Here is a 20,048-nt window from a genome sequence, read left to right as displayed (position 1 = left end):
CCCCCCCCCCCCGGTTTCCCGGTGGCCGTGCGTCCCGCCCGGCCTGTAGCCTCCGTGCTGTCCTGCCCCGGAGCCCAGTTTGTGACATGTTACGTGGGTGCACCGCTTACAGATTGCGACCCTACCCGACGTCGGGCAAGGGACGCTCCCACGATCCCCAGCCTATGTAGGTAGGTACCTTATCTCCCGAGCGAAACCAGAACGCCACAATATAAAAAGAGGCCAGGGCCTTGCCCTTTGATTGGAAATGAAAGGGCTACAAACCAAAACCGAGCCAGAGCTTTTAAAAACATGGACGAGATTGGTTGAAGCATATTCCCCAAAGAAGTTAACCAACCCAGCGGATAAGCTTGTTGCCATTGCAGGCTTAGCAGAGGACTTGGGCAGAATTTGGGGTGGAGAGAACCATTTCGCTGGAATGTGGGCATATAGGCTCCGCAGCGCCCTTCTTTGGTCCGCCGATCGGCCCTCTATGCGGAGAACACAAAATACCGCTCCCTCCTAGTCCTGGGCTTCATTAGAGGGTGGTGCTCGGATGACCATCCTCCAAACCTGTGAGGGACTGGTGGACATTCTTGGAGTCGACATGAACCTGGCATCATCACCACAGCCCTTTGGCTCTGTTACTGGCGGCACAATACGATTGCGGGGGCCTTTGGCGAAGGCAATGCTTGCCGAAACGTCGAAACACAAATGGGAGATCGATTTCTTTCCCGGGCAACAGCAAAAGGAAGAGGAACCAGAGGAACTGGGCGACCCTACGATTTTGACCAAGTTAAAAACGACGGTTCAATGGGACGAAGAGGATATGCAAAATATGGCACAGTCCGTCAAAGTTTACTTCGCTCCATTCGAGGCCAGATTTACCCCCTCGGCGATCTTCAGGTTAGAGGACTGGTGTTACTGCCAGTTTCGAAGGATCGGTATTTTCGACGTGGAGGAGTCCTGGAAGGAAGAGGAGGAAGAGGAGGAAGAGGAGGAAGAGGAGGAAGAGGAGGAAGAGGAGGAATTCGCAATTCGTTACCCTTATTTGGGTTTACGCGCCCACCTCGTATCCAGTGTCTCCGCCGCCTTCACTTCCTCGTTTGCAAACTTTAGCCTCCTCCTTCTCTGTGCTGTCACAATCTTGTGAATGCTTCAATTCCCCCTCGAACGCGTTAGCACTGACTGTCGTATCCGTCGACGCCGACCAGACGCCTCCACCCTCTAATTCAAACCACTTCACGGACGTCATCCCACGAAAAGCGCTAACGCTCATTTTTTATACGGTATTACACCTGCCTATCAGAACACCCCAAGAGATGCCACTCCCTACCTGATGATATGAACTATTTTAAATCAGGTCTGGTGCCGCAGCAGCAGGAGCTAGCGTTTGACGGGATATATACACGCGCGATGGGTTCACGGCCACGGAGAAAACCGCAAACCCGCAAACTATGGTGCAGCATCTGTAAAATGCTCGAATATAGCAACCACAGCAGCCTTGTCAACGCACGTCTCAGCCAGGCATTAAACGGACAGTTTAGATGACCCTTTTTAGCTCCGATCCTGGCAAACAGAGTCGGTGCGACCTTGCTCCGCGGGGCGTTAAGCAGATGGCTCGGTTTGATGCTCAAAAGCACGGTGGCACTTACGCCAGCTTGTTGAACTTGAGCCCAACCACACCGACCCTGAGGAAGTCATGGTCCTCCTCCATGCGCTTCCTGACAGGCCCCGTCGCGAGCTCCTCGACGTCCCAGGAGGCCCAAACGAAGCGGCCGTGCAGGAAGCGGGCCTCGGGGGACGCGGCCCAGACGGCAAAGGAGCCGGACAGCTCGGCGTCGTCGAAGGGCAGGTCGCGCGGGCCCGCACCGATGTCCCTCTGGTAAACCTCGGTGTGGACGGTGCCCGGGTGGAAGCTGACGACCTGCAGCTGGGCCGGGTCGACGTCGTCCGCCACCAGCTGCAGCGCCAGCGTGCCCGCGTTCTTGCTCAGGCCGTACGAGGGCACCGACACGGAAAAGGTGCTGACGGACTTGTTAAACATGTGGATGGCTGCGGTCGAGACATTGACGAGGGACTGACGGGCATCCAGGGTCAGCACGGGCCGCCAAGACTTTCTCAATCAACAAGTGGCTTGCGCTTACCTTGGGAGCATTCTGCTTTCCCGCTGGCGCCTTCTGCTTCTGGAACTTCTCGGCCATGTGAAGCGGGCCCTTAACGTTGGCCTCGAAGCTGGACCAAACCTCTTTGTACCCCAGTTCGACCAGGGGCTTCGCCTCGGTCTGGAACCTGGCCGCATTGGACACGAAGACGTCGACGAACCCGACCACGGCGTCGGCCCACAGTTTCTCGACGTCGTCCTCGTTGGTCACGTCGAAGATCCTATGGACGATGACGGCGGGGGACGACAGCCTGCGGGCCTCGTCCTCGAGCTCTTTGTGGGCAGAGGACAAGACGCCCTCGCGGCGGCCGAGGATGACGACCCGTGCGGCCCTGGCGGCCACGAAGGCTTTGGCGATGGCCAGCCCGCAGCCGCTGCCGCCACCGGTGATGAGCACGGTCCTCCCCTCCTGGCTGAGCTCCGGACGGAGCGAGGAGATCGCAGGGTACGACGCAGTATGGACGGTCTTGGTAACGTCGGTGTTCTGGGTTAAGGTAAGCTCAGCCCTAAGTGCGTCGAGAGACATGGTTGAGATCGGGGGGGGAGGCTATTCTATGATCGTAAAAATGGAAGGTAAGCCTGGGGCGGTGCAAGGTGCGTTGGAGTTTCCGAAGGTGTTGAAAGCTGTGAGGCTATAGTGGATGAGAAGTTGCACCTAATGAGCCGAGTGAAAGAAGACGGCGGAGAGGGAAGTTTGGTGGCATTTTATGTAGAAGAATCCGGAGCACCAATGAGGCTTGCCTGAAATTCATGGTGATTACGAGTCGCCCGCCAAGGCGAGATTTGCGGGCGAGCCGTTGGAGCGGGCGGCGACATCGGAGCGGGCGGCGGCGGGGAGTTCCGAGCTGCCCGCCGCCGAGGGATGACAGAGCAGCCCTGACAGTTTCGGCACGGCAAATTTGGGTTGTATTTGTAACCTAAGTGGCTCGGTCGAGTCAGTCTCACCAGGGGGAGCCCTGACCCTGATGGTGTCCAGACGAGACAAGCGCTGCCGTGTTTTCCGAATTGGGACAATGCAGTCAATCACCGCTCTGGACTCTTGCGCAGCTTTCCCCCGACGACCAGGGAGGCTGCAAGACAGGGGACAAAGATGAATGCACACATCGATGTAGTTATCACATTTGGCAAACCTTCACGGATTATTGTTCCTACGTAAAATATAAAAGAATAATAATTACTAACTGAAATGAAAATAGGAAGTGATATAAGAGAGGAAGTAAGAAAAGGGATATGAAAGAAGGCAAAGTGGTAAAATAGGAGGTACCTGGGAAAGCAAACGTAAAAAAAGAGAGATAACGTGGGTTTCCGCAACCCCGCACATGACAAAGCGGTGGAACGCAGCGTCTCACCCACCCGCGAGCGGTCTGACCGTTCTCGAAAAGTTCCGCCCGCCAGTCCCGGAGGGGCCGGCAAGTTTGCCAGTCGCTGGCGGCACACTACCCAGCCAACAAAGAAGGCATGCTACACTGGTTTGCGGAAACCGGAAGGAGATCCCGACCAACGAAATGAAGGCGTGTGACGCATGCGCCAAGTCGAAGCGCAAGTGCGGCAGGGAAACGCCACCGCTGTGTTGCCAAAGGGACCCCGTGCGTTTATCCGCACTTAATCGGGTCGTAAGGCCTGCAGCACGTTTATTTTTGAAATTGTGCTTCCTGAATGTTCCAAAATCAAGTAACTTCTCTGCTAACAATGGTTAATCGGCGCAAGCTACTTCCCGTTCGCGACTGCCGTCGAGCGTAATACCACAGTTTTAAGCTTAAAGTGCAATGTGATGAAGGTAACGCTTTCTGCAGCCTCGGCTCATAAAAGCATGCATCCTTCCTCGAATCCACTAATTCTTGGCATAGTACTGTTAGTGCACACTGCCAATTTGCACACAAATCCTTAACACTTGCCAATTAAGCGATTCAACACCAACACCACGCCCGCCAACATGCCGTTGCCAACGGCCCCCTTCAGGGTGGCGCACGCCCTTTTTATAAGCCCTTCGGCCCGGAGGAGCGCGCCGCCGCTGCCCCGACCCCCGCGCATTTTAGCGCATCCAAACATACGCACGCCGTCCCCGTTGCGAAATTCGCAATACGCAATAAAACCCGCACAAGGCCAAAAAGGATCCCTCAGCGCAAGCACCGGCACAGGTGCCCCTTTCCTTCCCCCGTTTACCACATACCTTAATAACGCCATTCCCCTTTCCTTTTCCCAACCTCCTTTTTAAGCCTTATACGCGCCACGGCGCTTAACCCTTCCCTTCCGGCTTATGGGCCCGACCCCCGGGTTAGTTATAGCGGCCGCGGAAAAAATAATCGCGAGCTTTACGCGCAAATAAAGCCAAACGGCCATAATTTGTATTACGCTTGTTAGGTTAATAAATGCCGGCATCGCTTTATTACCGCCCAAAGCTGCGCGGGAAGCGTACGGCTGGAAAATTTGCTTTTTAAAGTACGCAATAAAAGCGCTATTAAGCCAGCTAGCCCCTTTCCGGGGGAATGGAAAAGCCCCCGCAGCGCTCGAACCCATTAATAACGCGGCCCCAACTACTTACGCGGCGGCGGCCCGCACGGGGTTCCAACAATTCCAGCAACCCGCACCTTGGGCACCCCAAGCGCCCCGCCCACCCGCCGGCTTTAAACTTAATTTCCGGGTCCTTATTAAAATCCCGGAAAAAAGGCAGGTTTAGGCTAACCAATAAACGGGCTTTAGCATTCGCAAAGCTTTTGCTAACAATAAGGACTTCCCGTTTATTATAGCACAAAAACAACCGATATACAAAACCGGCTTTTCCAGCACCGCTTGGAATAAAGCCGCTTTTATAACGCCGAACGGGTTAAAAAACCGGAATTTTAATACAATTATATTATTTCCGGGTGCTTACTATTTTAGCGAACGAATTCGGTGAAAAAGTCTTAATAAAGGAAAATTTGGTTTAAAAAAAGGTTAAAGCCTAAATAAAAACCAAGCTTGTAAGCGTAAAGGTTTTTAAAGCTGGTATAAACGAACAAAGGCAATTTTCGTAAATAATTTCCTTCCATATATAAATAGCCCAATTTAAACTTTAAAGGATAACGTTCTTTTTACGCCGCGTACAAAAACACCCCCCAATTACCCAACATACCTTTAATTGCTACGGCTTTTACGTAACCCGCAATTATGCCCGGGCTAATAAATGCTTCCGTTGCGGGAAATTAAACGATTCCCGGCACGCATTACCGTGCACGGCCCCCCCCCCCCCCCCCCCCTCCCCCCCCGCAATGCGCGAATTGTTTTGGCCCGTATTTAACTAACCACCCAAATTGCCTCGTAAAGCTTATACGGGTTAACGGAATGCTAAAACATTTAATTAATAAAAAAAAGGTGCTATTAAAAAGCTAAGCGCACAAGCATACCAAGCGGCGATAAAGGCGGCGGAAACCGCCGCTTTCGCCGCCGCCGCCGCCGTTGCCGTTCCTGCTCCAGTCGCCGCCGCTATTGCTACTGCCGCTGCTACCGCTATTACCGCGGGACCCGCAGCCGGCATTGGATACACCGCTTCCCCCGTTCCCCCTGCCGCCGTTACCGTTCCCGCCGTTGCGGTTACCGCCGCTGGGGCCGCTGTAATAAACCCGGGGGATTCGCTAACCTTTAATGGCCCGGCCCGTACGGCCGGCAAATGAAAGTGCTTTATTTAAAAGCTTAAGGTTAGCTTTAATAACTAATATAAAGTATTAGCGAATATGGAATTAAATTGTCCCAAATTTAAAAAGGTTATTGTTGCAGGTAAAAGGTATAAGCACGGTGTAAAGCTATTCCAGTTAAATTGCTTTAAAAAGGAAAGGATTTAAAGTGCAAAGCTCCGTAGAAGCTTTTGCCTTTTATATACACGTAATTCCCGTATCTTTTTTGCTTACTAAGCTTCCTTTTTAATGCTTAAAAGCGTTATACGCTTTTAAGCAAAAAAAACCGCTTTTCCAATGCTTTAAGCATTTGCTATTTACGTTTAAAACCTTTCCTTTACAATATATACTGTTTTTTTGGAATATACCCCCCAAGCAAACCTTTTGGGTTATTTGTAAAAAAACAAAAAACAATTAGTTACTATATTAATAACGTTGGTTTTAAAAATTTACCGCGCTTTTAAAAATAATAATAAAGTATTATTAACTTTAAAAGGTAACGAAAAAAGTATTTCCCGTTCTTAAAAGTAACGAAACAAACGCTTTAGCTATAAAAAATAACAAAACAAACGCTTTAACCATAAGTAAACGTAACGGGTTAAAACCCTTTTCCTTCCATTTTGTTCCGGCTTTTTTTTCCTTTTTATTACCATTTCCTTTTTAAAGCGTAAATTTTAATCCTTTCGTTTTAACCATATTAATTTTTTATTAGCTTTAAAATATTTGCAAATTTAAATTAAGCAATTGTAAATGCTTTGCGCGGTAATGAGGTATTTTAAAAGCGTTGTGCGGTAATAACAAATTGGTTAAAAATAAAAACTTTTAATAATAAAACATTGCGTGCGGTTGCTTAAAAACGCGCCCGGCGCAAAAAAAAACGCGGGTTTAAACCCAAAAGGAATAAATCGAAACGTTTTGCTTTTTTACCACTTTTTATTGCGCTTTTATTAATTTTGCTTTATGCGCGAATAATACGGATTTGCAAACGGTTATAATAATTTTTGCTATTAAAACTAAACAAATTAAACATGCAAAAAAAAATTTGTTTAAAAAAGCAAACTAAAAAAAAACATTAAAAGTGCGAAAAAGTTAGCGGTTAATTGCAAAAAGGTATAAAATAACGCTAAAAAGGCAAAGGCTTTTCAGCACGCTAAAACCGTACAAATCCTTTTGTACGCTAAGCGGATAAAAATGTTGCGTTTTGCTTTTTTTAAGCCTTAGTTAACATTTACCAATCCTTTTTTCCGGTTTTAACTTAAATTTAACCGCTTTTCCCGTTTTAACGCTAGCTATTTTTTCCATTTTAAATTTTTTTGTTATTTTTAAAACCTTTTGCTTTTTCCGTTAACCCAATCCGTTCGAAATTTTAAACGTTTAAAATGGATAAAAAAAAGCTTTTAATTTGTTTAGCCAAATTGTAATGCAATTATAATTAATTTGGATTTTAACAATTTTGTTAATCCGTTTAATTAAAATAACGATAGTAATAACGTGCCCGTTTATTCCTTTAATATTTAAAAGCGTAAAGCGGGCGAAAAAAAGCAAAAACAAAATTAATTTAATTTATCCAAAGCCGTTTTTACGGGTAATTTGTTATTACAAAAAAAACGGTATATACTGTAAAGGAAAGGTTTTAAGCGTAAATAGCAAATGCTTAAAGCATCGAAAAAGCGGTCCCTTTGCCTGAAAGCGTATAACGCATCCAGGCATTAGGAAAAAAGCTTAGTAAGCAAGGAAAATACGTAAATTACGTATATATAAAAGGCAAAAGCTTTTACGGAACTTTGCACTTTAAATCCTTTTTTCTTTAAAGCAATTTAACTAAAATAGCTTTATACCGTGCTTATACCTTTTGCTTGCAATAATAATGCTTTGGAAAATTACGTAATTATTGGGTTGCGCTTTTAATTGCGCGTTTGTAAGCGCAATAAAATTTACAAAAAAGTTAATCCATTTAAAAAGCGTTATAATTTTTTTAAAACGGGTTTGCTCGCGGTATCCTTTATTTTAAGCGCTTTTTTATATTTGGCTTTAAAATTATTTTTGGTAAAAATAAAAAGGGTTTAAAAAGGTTCGGAATTAAATTTTTGCGTAGCTTTGCTTTTGCTTTGCTAAGCTTTTAAACAACCCTTTTTTTTCCGGTTAAAAAAATTATTTGCTAAGTTAAACGCTTAAATTTATAATTTTTAACGTGCTTGGCCCGGGCTTTTGCTATAAAAAAATTAAAATTTAAAGTTTTATTAGCTTGTACGTTATCCGGAAATTTTAAATTAAAATTAACCTGGGTTTAAATTTTTAAAATTAATGCATTTTAATAAAACGCCGTAAATTACGTAAGCTATTGCTTTTGGTTTTTAAATAACGTTATTACAAAAAGATTTTTATTTATGCCGCTTATAATTAATAGCAGCCTGGGGCTTTTCGGTAAAGCCAAATCGGAAAAAAGTAACGGGTTAAAAGCTTTGGAAACGTAAAAACGTGTAAATTAAAAAAATAAAATTTAATAAAGGCCCTTAATAACGTTCGGAATTAATAACGAAATTTGCTTTAGCAAAAAAAACTTTATCGAAAAAGGTTTTAAAAGCGTAAAAATTTTTCCGTAAAAAAATCGCGGAAAAAAAGGGGAAAAAAAAGATAAACGCGCTTGGAAAAGCGCGTTTAAAAGCGATTTAATAAAGGTAGTAAAAAAGGAATAAGTTCGTGCTATTAAACCTTTTACTTTGCAAAAAAAGGTTTAAAAATCGCCTGGGCTTATAACTATTGCAAGCAAAAGGTATAAGCACGGTGTAAAGCTATTCCGGTTAAATTGCTTTAAAAAAAGGATTTAAGGTGCAAGGCTCCGTAAAAGCTTTTGCCCTTTTATATACACGTAACTCCCGTGTCCTCCTTGCTTACTAAGCTTCCCTCCTAATGCCTGGAAGCGTCATACGCTCTCAGGCAGAGGGACCGCTCTTCCGATGCTTCAGGCATCTGCTATTTACGCTTGAGACCTCTCCTTTACAGTATATACTGTCTTTTTTGTGACATTATCGCTATTTATTCCTCCGACAAAACTCAATATGGCAAAAATCGGTGTTAGGGCGTGGTTGGTCAGCGACAATGCCAGATCGCCGTCGTGGTTGAGGTTATGAGCCGCACTAAGAAAACATAACAATTGCCTTTTCATCTGCGTCATATTCCCCCTATTATGAGCACTTAACCCTTCTCTACAGCAACCGTCTGGCACGATCGAACGAAGGCTAGCGGACCCAACCATCGATTCATTTCGTCCGTTCCAACATCCAGAAGTCTGCGAGGTAAACGTGATGCCTCGTCGACCCAACCCATAATGCTCTTCGCGAGATTGAAGTGATTATGACTAGAGATGAGGCTGGATGGAGTGGGATGGAGAGTTCAAATATTAAAACGCCGCGCAATGTAGCAAGATTCTATGTGCCCTCAGCCGACTCCACGGTCGCAGACTCGTCCACCACAGTCCCTCCGGACTATGGGTCTCCAGCCCTGCTGGACAGCGTGCCCAAATATCCATGAATGGCCGGCTCCAGGCGCATAGCGGCATCGGCAGCAATATAGGAGCCGGCAAAGTAGCCGAGGAAGCTGGCCTCCATACCCCCAAATAAGCAAGAGGCTAGCGCATTGAAGAACGGCCTACCGGCGCTGATGTCGAAAAACATGCCGAAGCGGCCGTGGCACCCGGCATCATGCCTGCCCACGGCGCGGAGGCCCAGGGCTAGCGCGCTGGAGGGCATAGTGCGACGGCGGGTGGCGTTCTTGCTGCAGTCGTCTTTGGGGGCCATGGCGGTGGTGGCGTCCGGGTGCCAGTATATGCAGTGATACACTATGGTCGACACCGTCCAGCACGAGAACGCCTCTCCGAGGCCCTTCAGCGCGGCGGTGTCCCCTGTCCAGCACAGGGAGAGGCACCCTCCCACGGTCACGAGAGCCAGCTGGGGGAGCAGGGTCGAGACGAGCCCCACTGCCGAGTCCCACGAGACGAGACGGTTGTAGTGCCGCTTGAGGAAGGCGGCCGTCTTCTTTTTGGTCTCGGGAGAATGGAAGGCCCAGCAGATGGCCGCGGGCAGGACAATGCCGACGACGCCTGTGACCTCGCGCATCGGCCCGGAGTTCATGATCTCCTCGAACCAACCCTGCGGAGCTGGCGGGCGCTGCATTGTCCCAACCAAGGTCTCCCAGAGCGGGTCGTTGGGGTCGGGCTGGGGTAAGATGGCGTCTGCCGTGTACGCCGCGAGCGCAAACCCGAGAATCTGCTCGGCTCGGCTCGGGTCAAAGTTGATGACTGACTGCATGCCTGCCTGGATTGTCTGTCAGTTAGCTCGGGTTTTAGCGGGTAGGGGCGCATGCTGGGTGCTGCCGGGTCCTCACCATTTCTGATCGAAGGGCACACGAGAAGGGAAAGGCGCGACGATTGAGGTTTAGGCCAATTGGGACGGTCGGAGGTTGATGCGTCGTAAGATGGTGCGTGGGTTGTGGGTAGGTGGGAGTCGCGACCAGAAGGGCCGTCGAGATTTATCAATACAGGCAGGAGCTTCTACCGGAAAAGGTCGGCATGGGTGGTGCAGCCACAGACGTGCCCGGCACGGGCGTCGACAAAAAAAAGTCGAGACTGTTCGTTCGGTAGCGGGGGCTTGGAGCACCAGAAGTAAATATGACTGCAAGATACTATTACATAGGATGAGGTAAAAGGGAAGAATACCAGAAAAGGACACGGAAAAGGCTGCGGGGAGAGACCATAGCAGAAGCGCTGGCTCAACTATTTTCTGCCGACGCGCCTGCATGACCAGGAACTATGGCTTGTGGCACCTGCAGACTTTGGTACGCGGGTAGGTACCTTCCATGGTGCATGGTGGCGTTTGCCTAGGTGCCAAACTAAACCCCAATGTACCCGCCCAGGGCCAGGCACCTACGACATCTCCGCAAACTCTTGTCATCGGAGATCCTCCCCAGAGTCTCCTCAAGTCTAGGGCCGTCTTCTCCTGCGGTGCTTCGTCTGCTAGCGGTCTACCCGAACCGCCGGGCGCTAGTGATGTTCAGCCGGAGAGCCGCGGCGGGCACGATGAATGCACGCGACGCAGCACACCTGACCTGGTAAGGGGCCGTCGTAACAGCGTATTGTACATTTTCCGATGGCTGTCATGTTCCTCTCTGATATCCCCGCTCGTGGTTGTTTGTGTTGGCGCTATATAGGCGTGGACGCTCAGGGGTAGGGACCGTCTTCCTACCGACTATCTGGCATGTCTCCTCTGGTGGCCCCAAGCTGCAGCCCATTTTTGGTCGAAATGCATCGTCCCTGCCATTTGAGGTGCGGGATGGATACGAAGCGGTTCGCAATGACGCCAGTGATCATGTTCGCTACTTCCACGCCAGACGCGGGTTCTGGACGCTTTTTGGAAAGGAAGGAAGGAAGAGCTGGACCAGGATGGGCAGCACCGCCGCCCGCCATTTATTAAGAAGTTCATGCTCGAGATTCTGGCTCTTCTTCTTCTCTTCTTTTTTCCCTTAGGGACCCTGGCAATCTACAACATCAATCTTGTACTACCTAACCTCTCTTTTTGGATACTCTCGCCATCTCTGCTATTTCTTTTTCGTCATCGTTATGGTAAGTTCCAATCACACGGCCTCGGCATTTTACCGATCTGCGATGCACACCTGATGTCTTAGCTAATCTGCTTCTAGGATGTCGCCAAGGGTTTCCTCTGGGGCATGGTCCGCCGGTGTATCGACCGAGACCCGGCACAGGACTGGGCTCGATTAGGGCCTGTCGGCTGGGCGATCCTGAGAGCCCCGCCACCAGTTCGATCAGCAGCAACCCGCTGGGCGCTCGACCTTTCGAGGCGAGCGTTTACTTGGTCGTTGAGGCAGGGAGTTGGGTCATTCCGCTTCCTCCTCTTCGCCAAGTTCGCCAAGTGGCTGCTGCTGAAAGTGATGGGTTCCCGGTGGATAACCGCAGCGGTTCTAGGCCAGGACCCCGACCTGCAGGCGTAAGGGCTCAAATCCCATACCAGTTCCTGTTGCCGGCTCGGTAAGTCTTCCTCACGATACACCGGCGTTGATCGTTGACAATCCTCGGCACCCACTGCCCGAAGCGATGGTGGGCCGGCCGAGGGCCCCCATTCACAGTCTATCGGCCTTCGGGTCGAGTTTGGGTTTCCCTGTGCTGCTGGCAGACTCCTCCGACGTCAAGACATGCTACTTGCGTCGCCCCCGAGTTCCCCGCCAGCTCTACTCGGCCCTGACGCAGTCTGTCATCCTGAGCGACGGCATCAGACACCGGTACACTGCAATTACAAGCTCCACTATCGGCCGTGTCTTTTCGCCAATCTTCTCAGCTCCGAGCGATCCAGCCCCTCTGAGCTCGTCTGACGCTCAGGTTGTCTGCCTAAGGGCAGTTTGAAGAGTGACTTGGAGTGTGAGTTTGGCCCCTTTGCTTTCTCTCTTCCTTACTTCCTGTTTGTTCACATGAGCCCTTTTCTCTCCCATCTGACCAAGGCAAGCCCTTGTCGTGGCAGTTACTGACTTGGTTGCAGATGATGTGGATCCTCAAGAGGCCCGCAGAGTCCCGTACCGTCCGCTGATCGACAGCAACTTGGCCGTGGACGAGGCCAAGGCGCTGGCCGAGAACGACCACGAGACGGAGCCCATGACGGGGCGACACGGCTTGCCAAAAACGGCGCCCTGCCTCCGGATCCGGTCCATTCACAGTCGATGCATACAGCTGCGACCTTTCATCAACGAAACCAGTGGCCCTTACTCACTACCCATGCGGCTGCGATTCCATGTTCAACAACACGGTCCACACGCACAGTCCATGGCAGCGACCTTGCCAACTTCTCTTCGACTGCAACAATGGCTCCCCCTCACAGTACATCCTGCTCCTGCCCCCATTTTGCCCGGACGCCCTCCACCCACCCGCACGGACCGGCGCAGCCTGCACATCATGGGTTGCTTCGCCGCCGCCTTCAATATCGTTCCGACCATGCACTGGCTCTCACTGCCCGACGAGGTCACCTAGTTCCGCGAGATGATGCGCCTATAGCCTGGTCTGAGCTTCCAGGCCGCCAACCTGACCATCTTCCGCACCTACATTCGCGACCGGTCGGACGAAGATGAGGACACTGAGGTCAAGAAGCTTCTCTGTTGAACCCTTCAACTGCAGCAACGGCCCCCACTCACACAGCCCATGCGGCTGTGGCCTTGTCGCCCTTCAACCACCAGCTGCAGCGACGGCCCCCATTCACAGTCCATGCGGCTGTGGCCTTGTCGCCCTTCAACCAATAACTGCTATGATGGACAAGCGGTGCAAGATAGGGCCTATTGTAGGCTTATCTAGATCTCTGATGAGAAAGGAAGAAGAGGGCACGCGGCTGGGGCCTCGTGCCCTTTATCTACAATGATACCCCTTTCTTGCAGGCGCGGTACCCACTGCCGCACCCCTGTTGTTGCCGACGAGTGCTTGGCAAAGCATCTGCCCGCCGCAGCACCGGTGCGGGGCATCCGTGCCGGGCGCCCGTGCAGATCCTCCATGCCAAGGCCTGGAACAGTGTGCCGGCCCTTGGTGATAGCCTCCTTTGTGACACCGGCACTGCCAGCTCCGTCAGCCCCGGCGTCTCGGCCACCATCGCCGTCGGCGTCGTGCTCTTCGTCGTCGCCCTCGCCGCGCTCTGGCTGCGCAAGACGGGCAAGGGTGGAGGGGCGGAAGGAGGCGACGGAACGGCGACGACGGCAGGCAGAAGCCGGACGAGGAGGAGGTGGTGGTGGCGGCGGCGGCGGCACGCCGTCGTCCATCCTCCCGCCCGTCCTAACGCCCGGATGGTGCCCGACGCCGCCGCCGCCGCAGCAGCTACCGTCTGGATTGGGTATCAGCCTGGCGCCTCAGTCGTCGTCATCGTACGGAAAGCAGCAGTAGTGAGGACAGCCCGGAGGTGGTGCGGCTCGCGGCGGTGACCCCATCAGCCACGACATCGCGCCGTTCCGGGAACAGGAGCCGGGCGCGCAGCGGCAGGAGCAGGAACAGGAGAGGCAGCAGAGGCTGGCAGAGATGATGCCGCAGCAGGGCGAGGTTAGGGCCACGGCGGCTAGATGCAAGGATCGCTAGGTCGGCCTTGAAGGCTCGAACTTGTGTCTTTGTTAGTTGCGTTGGTTTTCATGGCTGGTGCGAGATTGAACCATGTGTCGCTTTACATGCCAGGCAGACAGGCAGCTGGTCTTCCATAGTGTCGACATGTATAAGTGGCTAGTGCCTTCTCATTTGTTTGGTCGTCCACCGCTTTTCTTTCGGGTTTATCTCGTCCTGTGTTTTGTAGATGAGATCAATGCGAGGCGTGGCATGTTCCAGGTTCATGCCGGTTGCGTATCGGCTTGTATTGTACCATATCCAAGATAACTCTTGCCTGCGCGCACTTTTGCCGGCCGTTACCACCAGGTCCAGCGGGACGTGCGGGACGTGCGGGTCAGGCCCAATGCTACCGGGGTCAAGCCGACAACGAGATGGGGCCATGCAGGTTCTTGAGAAGAAATTCATCATTTTCCCTTGAAAAGTCGGTGACACTAGTCAGCACTATCCGGCATATAACGCCCGCCGGGTTGGAATTACAATAGGAACGCCTCTGATCCTCGCCGGATACCCCTCCGCTGATGCTACCCCGTGGGCCACCTCCCTGGCCTTGCTGTTCGTGATGGCGACCCATTTCTCCTCCGATTGCGCCATTGACCGCCAAAAGCTCCCAATCCCGGCTTTACACCGGCCCAACCAGGTCATTACCAACGCTACACCCCCTAGAGCAGGACTTAGTTGACGAAGATATATGGCTCACAATGAGCAAATGCGTATATAAGCTCGCCGCCAGGGACGGCACACCGAGCTAGCTTGGTCTCTTGGCAGCCCAGCATTGACAAGTGTCAAGGATGTCATCCACGGGTTCAGCGCTACTTCTACTACTCCTGGCAGCCGTCGCCCCCGGCGCCAAGTCCGCGAACTTTGTCAGCACCGGCAATGGTGTCCCGGCCCTGGAGCCCCTCGGGCCCGTCGTCACCGGGCGCGGAGCCGCCGAACGGCCCAACATCGTCTTCATCTTAACCGACGACCAGGACCAGCGGCTGGGCTCGCTGGACTACCTGCCGCTCATCAAGAAGCACCTCGCCGACGCGGGCACGACGTATACGCGGCACTACTGCACGACCGCCATCTGCTGCCCCTCTCGGGTGTCGCTGTGGACAGGCAAGCTGGCGCACAACACAAACGTGACTAACGTCAGCCCTCCCTACGGCGGCTACCCGAAATTCCTCACCCAGGGGCTCAACGACAAGTACCTGCCCGTATGGCTGCAGGAGGCGGGCTATAACACGTACTATACTGGCAAGCTCTTCAACGCCCACAGCATCGACAACTACAACAAGCCGTTCCCCAGGGGCTGGAACCACTCCGACTTCCAGCTGGACCCGTACACGTACAGGTACCTCAACACCACGTTCCAGCGAGACCAGGACCCGCCCCGCTCGTACGAGGGGCAGTACTCGCCCGACGTCCTGGCGTCCAAGGCGCTCGGCTTCATCGACGACGCCGCCGAGTCCCTCAAGCCCGAGAACGGCGGCCGGCCCTTCTTCATCGGCCTGGCGCCCATAGCTCCGCACAGCGACGTAGCCAGCGACAGGGGCAACGGCAAGGCCGCGATCAGCGCCCCCGTGGCGGCAAAACGGCACGAGAACCTCTTTGCGGACGTAAAAGTGCCCCGGACCGCAAACTTCAACCCGGACGCCCCCTCGGGCGTGAGCTGGGTGAGCCGGCTGCAGAAGCTGAACGATACAAACGTCGAGGCCAACGACCACTTTTACAGGCAGCGCCTGCGCGCCCTGCAGTCGGTGGACGAGATGGTCGACAATGTGTTTGCGTCGCTGGAGAAGCACGGCCTGCTGGATAACACGTACGTGTTTTACACGAGCGACAACGGGTTCCACATCAGCCAGCACCGCCTCCAGCCGGGGAAGACGTGCGGGTTCGAGGAGGACATCAATGTGCCCCTCCTCGTCCGCGGACCCGGTATCGCAGCGGGCCTCGTCCAAGATTCTCTGGTCACGGTCCACGCGGACCTGGCCCCGACAATACTCACCCTGGCCGGCGCGCCTCTCCGGGACGACTTTGACGGCGAGGCCATCCCTCTGACGTCGCCCACCCAGAACACGACGGCGGCGCAACCCCGCCACGAGCACGTTACGGTCGAGTTTTGGGGGGGCGCCGGCATCGCCGAGGGCGACAACCACTTCGACTTTGGCGAGACCAAGGGCCCGAGCGGGGCCAAAAACACGTACAAGGCCGTGAGGGTCGTGGCGCAGTCCTATAACCTGTACTACTCGGTCTGGTGCAGCGGCGAGCACGAGCTGTACGACCTCGCGGCCGACCCGTACCAGATCAACAACCTCCTCGCGAACGGCACCGACACCGGCACCGGCCCGACCGTCGCAGGCGTCGACCTGGCCAGGCTGGCCCCGCGCCTCGACGCCCTCCTCCTGGTGCTCAAGTCGTGCAAGGGCAAGACTTGCGTGCGGCCGTGGGAGGCGCTGCACCCCGCGGGAGACGTGGCCACGCTCGCTGACGCGCTGGACCCCGGGTTTGACGACTTTTACGGCAAGGAGCAGACGAAGGTCGCGTTCTCGCGCTGCGAGGCAGGGCAGATACTCGCGTCCGAGGGCCCCATGTTCGAGACGGAGGGGGCGGTCTATCGGAGGGGGACGACCTGGGACGATTGGGTGTGAAGGGGCATGGCCGGCCGTGTTGTTGGAAACTCGGCAGTTGCATCACAGGCGGCGAGGTAGACACAGCGTGGGGGGGCGCAGCCTCGCACGCCATCGCCCCGCGTGATGGTGTCGTTGGGATATGCAGCCCCTATGCAAGCCAAACGAGGGCCAGGCTCCACGAGACGGGGTAGCATCGTATGTGGAACGGCATCCGCTTTTGCTATTCATCACACAGCTGCTTGTCGCGGGGGCCTTTCTGCCGCGCACAACGCCCAGTTGACCAGGACCTGCTCTGATTATTTATTTTATTTAGTAATGTATTATGTGTAACGACCTGCCTAGTCCCGCTGTCTTGTATCCATGTCGTGCATGTCTCCTTCCACAGCTATCCCATGTCGAGCCGCTCGCAGCCCCTTCGGCATCACACTTCACCGTCAGCGACTTGTGGTTTTTTCGAGAAGCGCTCGCCTTTGACCTGGGTCTCGAACTTGAGGTCCGCAGGAGCGACGACAACGGCGATCTCGAATCGGCAGGCCCGGTGCCTTTTCCTGCCGAACAGGTGGTAGCGGCCGTCCGTTTTCACGGTGACCAGCTTGGATTTGTCGATGCCCGTGAGGTTGCTGTCGAGCCTGCAGAGCTTGGCCGCCTTTATCAGCCGCATGCTGGGCCAGAGCGTCTCGGTGTCGCCGCCGTGCTGCACGATCTCGAAGCTCCACTCGTATCAATGCTCTCCGTCTCAAGTGCCCTCCTATGATGGTGTGCTGGGTTCATGGCATGGGTACGTACTGCGAGGACCTCGTTTTGCCGTCTTCGATTTACAAAGAGGGCAAGTCGGCATTGCTGGGGAGTCCGTCGACGCGGATCCAATACGGGGGCTCCCACCCAGAAAGGACATCGCCAAAGTACCTCTTCAGGTTCTCAAAGGGCTGTGAGCGTGCCATCCGGACCGCTGAGTCGGTGCCACACCATAGGCCACGCCAGGCGCCTCATCAGGTACATCGCTAGGCCGTCGTCAGGTCTATCGTTAGACAAAGCCACACGCTTCGTCTTGGCGCTCGGCTCCAGGAACACTGTCCAGCGGAAGCTCCAACCTGTTGGTTGCCACCTCGGGCTCCGGCTCAGACCAAAGACTATGATCAGAGCATGCCGGAACTATAAGGGGTGACGTCACCCGGTGGCTTGAGCTCAAGTCAAAGTAGATGTTACCGCGTGGCAAATAGTGGCCATTTTGAGTCTTTTTCGGTTGAAGAAACCGTTAGAAGGATGGCATTAACTCCCGTCTCCGGGCGGCTTTTCATCCCATGTGGCGTCTGGGCCTCTGTAGGGAGTAAGGTTTGAAGCATAAAATAAAAATAAGGTTGGCCTGAATACTTTCTGCAGAATGGCGAGGAATGCACAATAGGAGTGGAGAATAGCAAGGACAATGGCAACGTTGAATAAGAGAGAAGAATAGGGAGAGAAAGTATGAATGGAAAACAGGGAGGCTGGATAAAAACCTACTCCCAGTGCTTCCCAACAAGCTCTTCCGGAGAAAGGGCCCTACTGGAGAAAGGCCGCGCTCGGGGCAAGGCTTGCTACCAGGAATAGTATTTAGGGAGGCCAGGTCCCGCGGTTTCTGGCCATTTTCTTTTTGACAAACATGCTCCACTACGCAATCATAATATATCCATCAAACTCGATACATTGGCAGCACACCCATCACATCTTCTTCACACAACAACCAGAAACACACATTAGAAAGAAAGCCAAGACAACCACCCACCAGCCAGCAGACACCAGCCCAAGCCAGCTGCCGCCAAACACAACCAGCAAACACCAGACCAAGCCAGCCACCACCAAGAACAGACGAGTTGGCCTCCAACACCACCGCCACCATGAACGACACAATGCTCTACGAGCCATTTCCCACCCCAACAGGCCCGACCCAAGAAGAGCGCGCCGCCGAGGACCAGCTCTTCCGCAGAATGCGGCTCATCCAACAATACGCCAGGCAGACCAGAGACCTCCGGAGCCAAGCCAGCCGGGGCCTGATTGACAACGTGGAGGAAGAGCTTTTGGTGGTGGGCCAAACTCTCTTGTCGCAGGACGATCTGAGCGCCGGCCAGTGGCTCGAGCTGGCGGCGGCCCTGTTCGGCGAGCAGCAGCCACACCTCGTCTACCGCGCGCCGACCGGCATGGAGCAGCGGTGGCACATCATGCTGGACGACGCCGAGGCGACGCGGGACATGGCCAACACCGCGGGCCGCACGGCGCTCGAGGAGATCCGTATGCCGAGCGCCAACGTGCCGCGGTCCCGCGAGTGCGCCCCGAGGCGCCGCCAGCTCGACACTCCCCCGCGGCGCCGCCAGCCCGGGGCCCTGCTGCGGCCCGAGACCACGGCCACGCAGCTGCTCGCGCAGCTGCCCGACACTAACAGGGGCCTGGTCGGGTACGTGAGGCGGGACCTCGAGGGGGCGGGCCGGAGGGGCGAGACGCTGGGCAGCATGCGGGAGGGCACCAGGCTCGGGTTCGACGTGATCGAGCGGAACCGGGAGAACCTCGACATGCGCACCGGCGACATGGAGGCGGGCGCCGAGGTCGTCCTGTTTGACGACTTCATGGATGCCGCCTACAGGGACCGCGGGGTCTACGGCGACGCGGGCGGAGACCCGGTGCGCTCCGAGAACGAGCCCCGGCGCCGATTCCAGGCTGCGAGGGCGGCTGCTCCGGTCCGGCCAGCTCTCCTCCGCATATAAGGACGAGGCGAATACCGTCAACGACGAAGAAACACGAATACCGTCAGCGACGAAGTCACCATCACATCGTCCACTACCGTCAATGACGAAGAAACACGAATACCGCCAGCGACGAAGTCTCCACATCCACCCATTTATCGCCGCCCCATCCACAGGTGCCGAGGAGTCAGCCACACTTCTCCGCCCTGGCCATTACATAAAGGCTTTGGGAGCTGGGAATTACTTTTGCGTTGGCGCAGGATAGGCGCGAGTTGGGTTCTTCCGGGAGCAGGCGGTGTTACGCAAGGGTCAATTCCCGATATTTCTCTTCCTTTTTTTTGTCCCATTGGGATACCAGACTGTTTTCGGGGATTTTTATTTCCGACATTTTTCCTTGAATTTGTCCCTTTGCGGTTCGCCATGCCATAGCATTTGTTGAGAATTGAAGCTGGAATACACAAAGATCGGATCAATCGGACGAGTGGTTGAGCTCGATAGCTGGCCATGTTTCTCATGCATTCGTGCTCATTCGCGGACTCCCCACGCTTTTCCGTGCCCATGCTCGAGCGCGGTTGGCCCTCGCGTCTTGTCAGTCTGTATTGTGGCCTGGGGTTATACGAAAATAACCGACCTGCCAACCCCGCCACGCCCACCCCAAAAAAGATGGTGATCCCACATACCTGACAAAGATAACCAGAAGGTTCCAAAAGGCAAAAATAAAAATAAACGCAGGAATAAGAGTAGGAATAGGAAAAAAACGACGAATGACACGTATAAGAATAAAGGAATGCC

At 53.5% G+C, this 20,048-nt stretch overlaps 9 protein-coding genes across 9 annotated transcripts; 5 read left to right on the top strand and 4 right to left on the bottom strand.

The window, feature by feature from the left end:
• Positions 1-535: 535 nt before the first annotated feature.
• GGTG_12453 (hypothetical protein) lies at positions 536-1,132 on the top strand (the record flags this gene model as incomplete). Its single annotated transcript, XM_009230350.1, has 1 exon — positions 536-1,132. The coding sequence occupies one exon, from the start codon at positions 536-538 to the stop codon at positions 1,130-1,132; it is 597 nt and encodes a 198-aa protein (XP_009228614.1).
• Positions 1,103-2,838, bottom strand: GGTG_12452 (hypothetical protein). The gene is made up of 2 exons (XM_009230349.1): positions 2,127-2,838; positions 1,103-2,059 (listed from the first exon to the last, which is right to left on the bottom strand). Exons 1-2 carry the CDS (start codon positions 2,667-2,669, stop codon positions 1,631-1,633), a joined length of 972 nt encoding a protein of 323 aa, XP_009228613.1. The 5' UTR covers positions 2,670-2,838; the 3' UTR covers positions 1,103-1,630.
• Positions 2,839-3,851: 1,013 nt separating this feature from the next.
• On the bottom strand, positions 3,852-6,103 carry GGTG_12451 (hypothetical protein; the record flags this gene model as incomplete). Its single annotated transcript, XM_009230348.1, has 6 exons — positions 3,852-3,974; positions 4,062-4,154; positions 4,686-4,765; positions 4,911-4,947; positions 5,519-5,731; positions 6,081-6,103. 6 exons carry the CDS (start codon positions 6,101-6,103, stop codon positions 3,944-3,946), a joined length of 477 nt encoding a protein of 158 aa, XP_009228612.1. The 3' UTR covers positions 3,852-3,943.
• A 3,175-nt stretch (positions 6,104-9,278) lies between these two features.
• Positions 9,279-10,100, bottom strand: GGTG_12450 (hypothetical protein; the record flags this gene model as incomplete). The annotated part of the gene is made up of 1 exon (XM_009230347.1): positions 9,279-10,100. The coding sequence occupies one exon, from the start codon at positions 10,098-10,100 to the stop codon at positions 9,279-9,281; it is 822 nt and encodes a 273-aa protein (XP_009228611.1).
• Positions 10,101-11,407: 1,307 nt separating this feature from the next.
• Positions 11,408-11,796, top strand: GGTG_12449 (hypothetical protein; the record flags this gene model as incomplete). The annotated part of the gene is made up of 2 exons (XM_009230346.1): positions 11,408-11,410; positions 11,488-11,796. The coding sequence occupies 2 exons, from the start codon at positions 11,408-11,410 to the stop codon at positions 11,794-11,796; spliced, it is 312 nt and encodes a 103-aa protein (XP_009228610.1).
• A 103-nt stretch (positions 11,797-11,899) lies between these two features.
• Positions 11,900-13,906, top strand: GGTG_12448 (hypothetical protein; the record flags this gene model as incomplete). The annotated part of the gene is made up of 6 exons (XM_009230345.1): positions 11,900-12,084; positions 12,201-12,220; positions 12,339-12,501; positions 13,290-13,495; positions 13,542-13,698; positions 13,765-13,906. The coding sequence occupies 6 exons, from the start codon at positions 11,900-11,902 to the stop codon at positions 13,904-13,906; spliced, it is 873 nt and encodes a 290-aa protein (XP_009228609.1).
• A 682-nt stretch (positions 13,907-14,588) lies between these two features.
• On the top strand, positions 14,589-16,875 carry GGTG_12447 (hypothetical protein). Its single transcript, XM_009230344.1, has one exon. The coding sequence runs from the start codon at positions 14,716-14,718 to the stop codon at positions 16,558-16,560; it is 1,845 nt and encodes a 614-aa protein (XP_009228608.1). The 5' UTR covers positions 14,589-14,715; the 3' UTR covers positions 16,561-16,875.
• An 88-nt stretch (positions 16,876-16,963) lies between these two features.
• On the bottom strand, positions 16,964-17,483 carry GGTG_12446 (hypothetical protein; the record flags this gene model as incomplete). Its single annotated transcript, XM_009230343.1, has 2 exons — positions 16,964-17,252; positions 17,362-17,483. 2 exons carry the CDS (start codon positions 17,481-17,483, stop codon positions 16,964-16,966), a joined length of 411 nt encoding a protein of 136 aa, XP_009228607.1.
• Positions 17,484-18,416: 933 nt separating this feature from the next.
• On the top strand, positions 18,417-19,277 carry GGTG_12445 (hypothetical protein; the record flags this gene model as incomplete). Its single annotated transcript, XM_009230342.1, has 1 exon — positions 18,417-19,277. One exon carries the CDS (start codon positions 18,417-18,419, stop codon positions 19,275-19,277), a length of 861 nt encoding a protein of 286 aa, XP_009228606.1.
• Between the last annotated feature and the right edge of the window lie 771 nt (positions 19,278-20,048).

Source organism: Gaeumannomyces tritici, assembly GCF_000145635.1.
Source record: "Gaeumannomyces tritici R3-111a-1 unplaced genomic scaffold supercont2.8, whole genome shotgun sequence".
Taxonomy (NCBI): domain Eukaryota; kingdom Fungi; phylum Ascomycota; class Sordariomycetes; order Magnaporthales; family Magnaporthaceae; genus Gaeumannomyces; species Gaeumannomyces tritici.
This window is presented reverse-complemented; position numbering and strand designations above follow the sequence as displayed.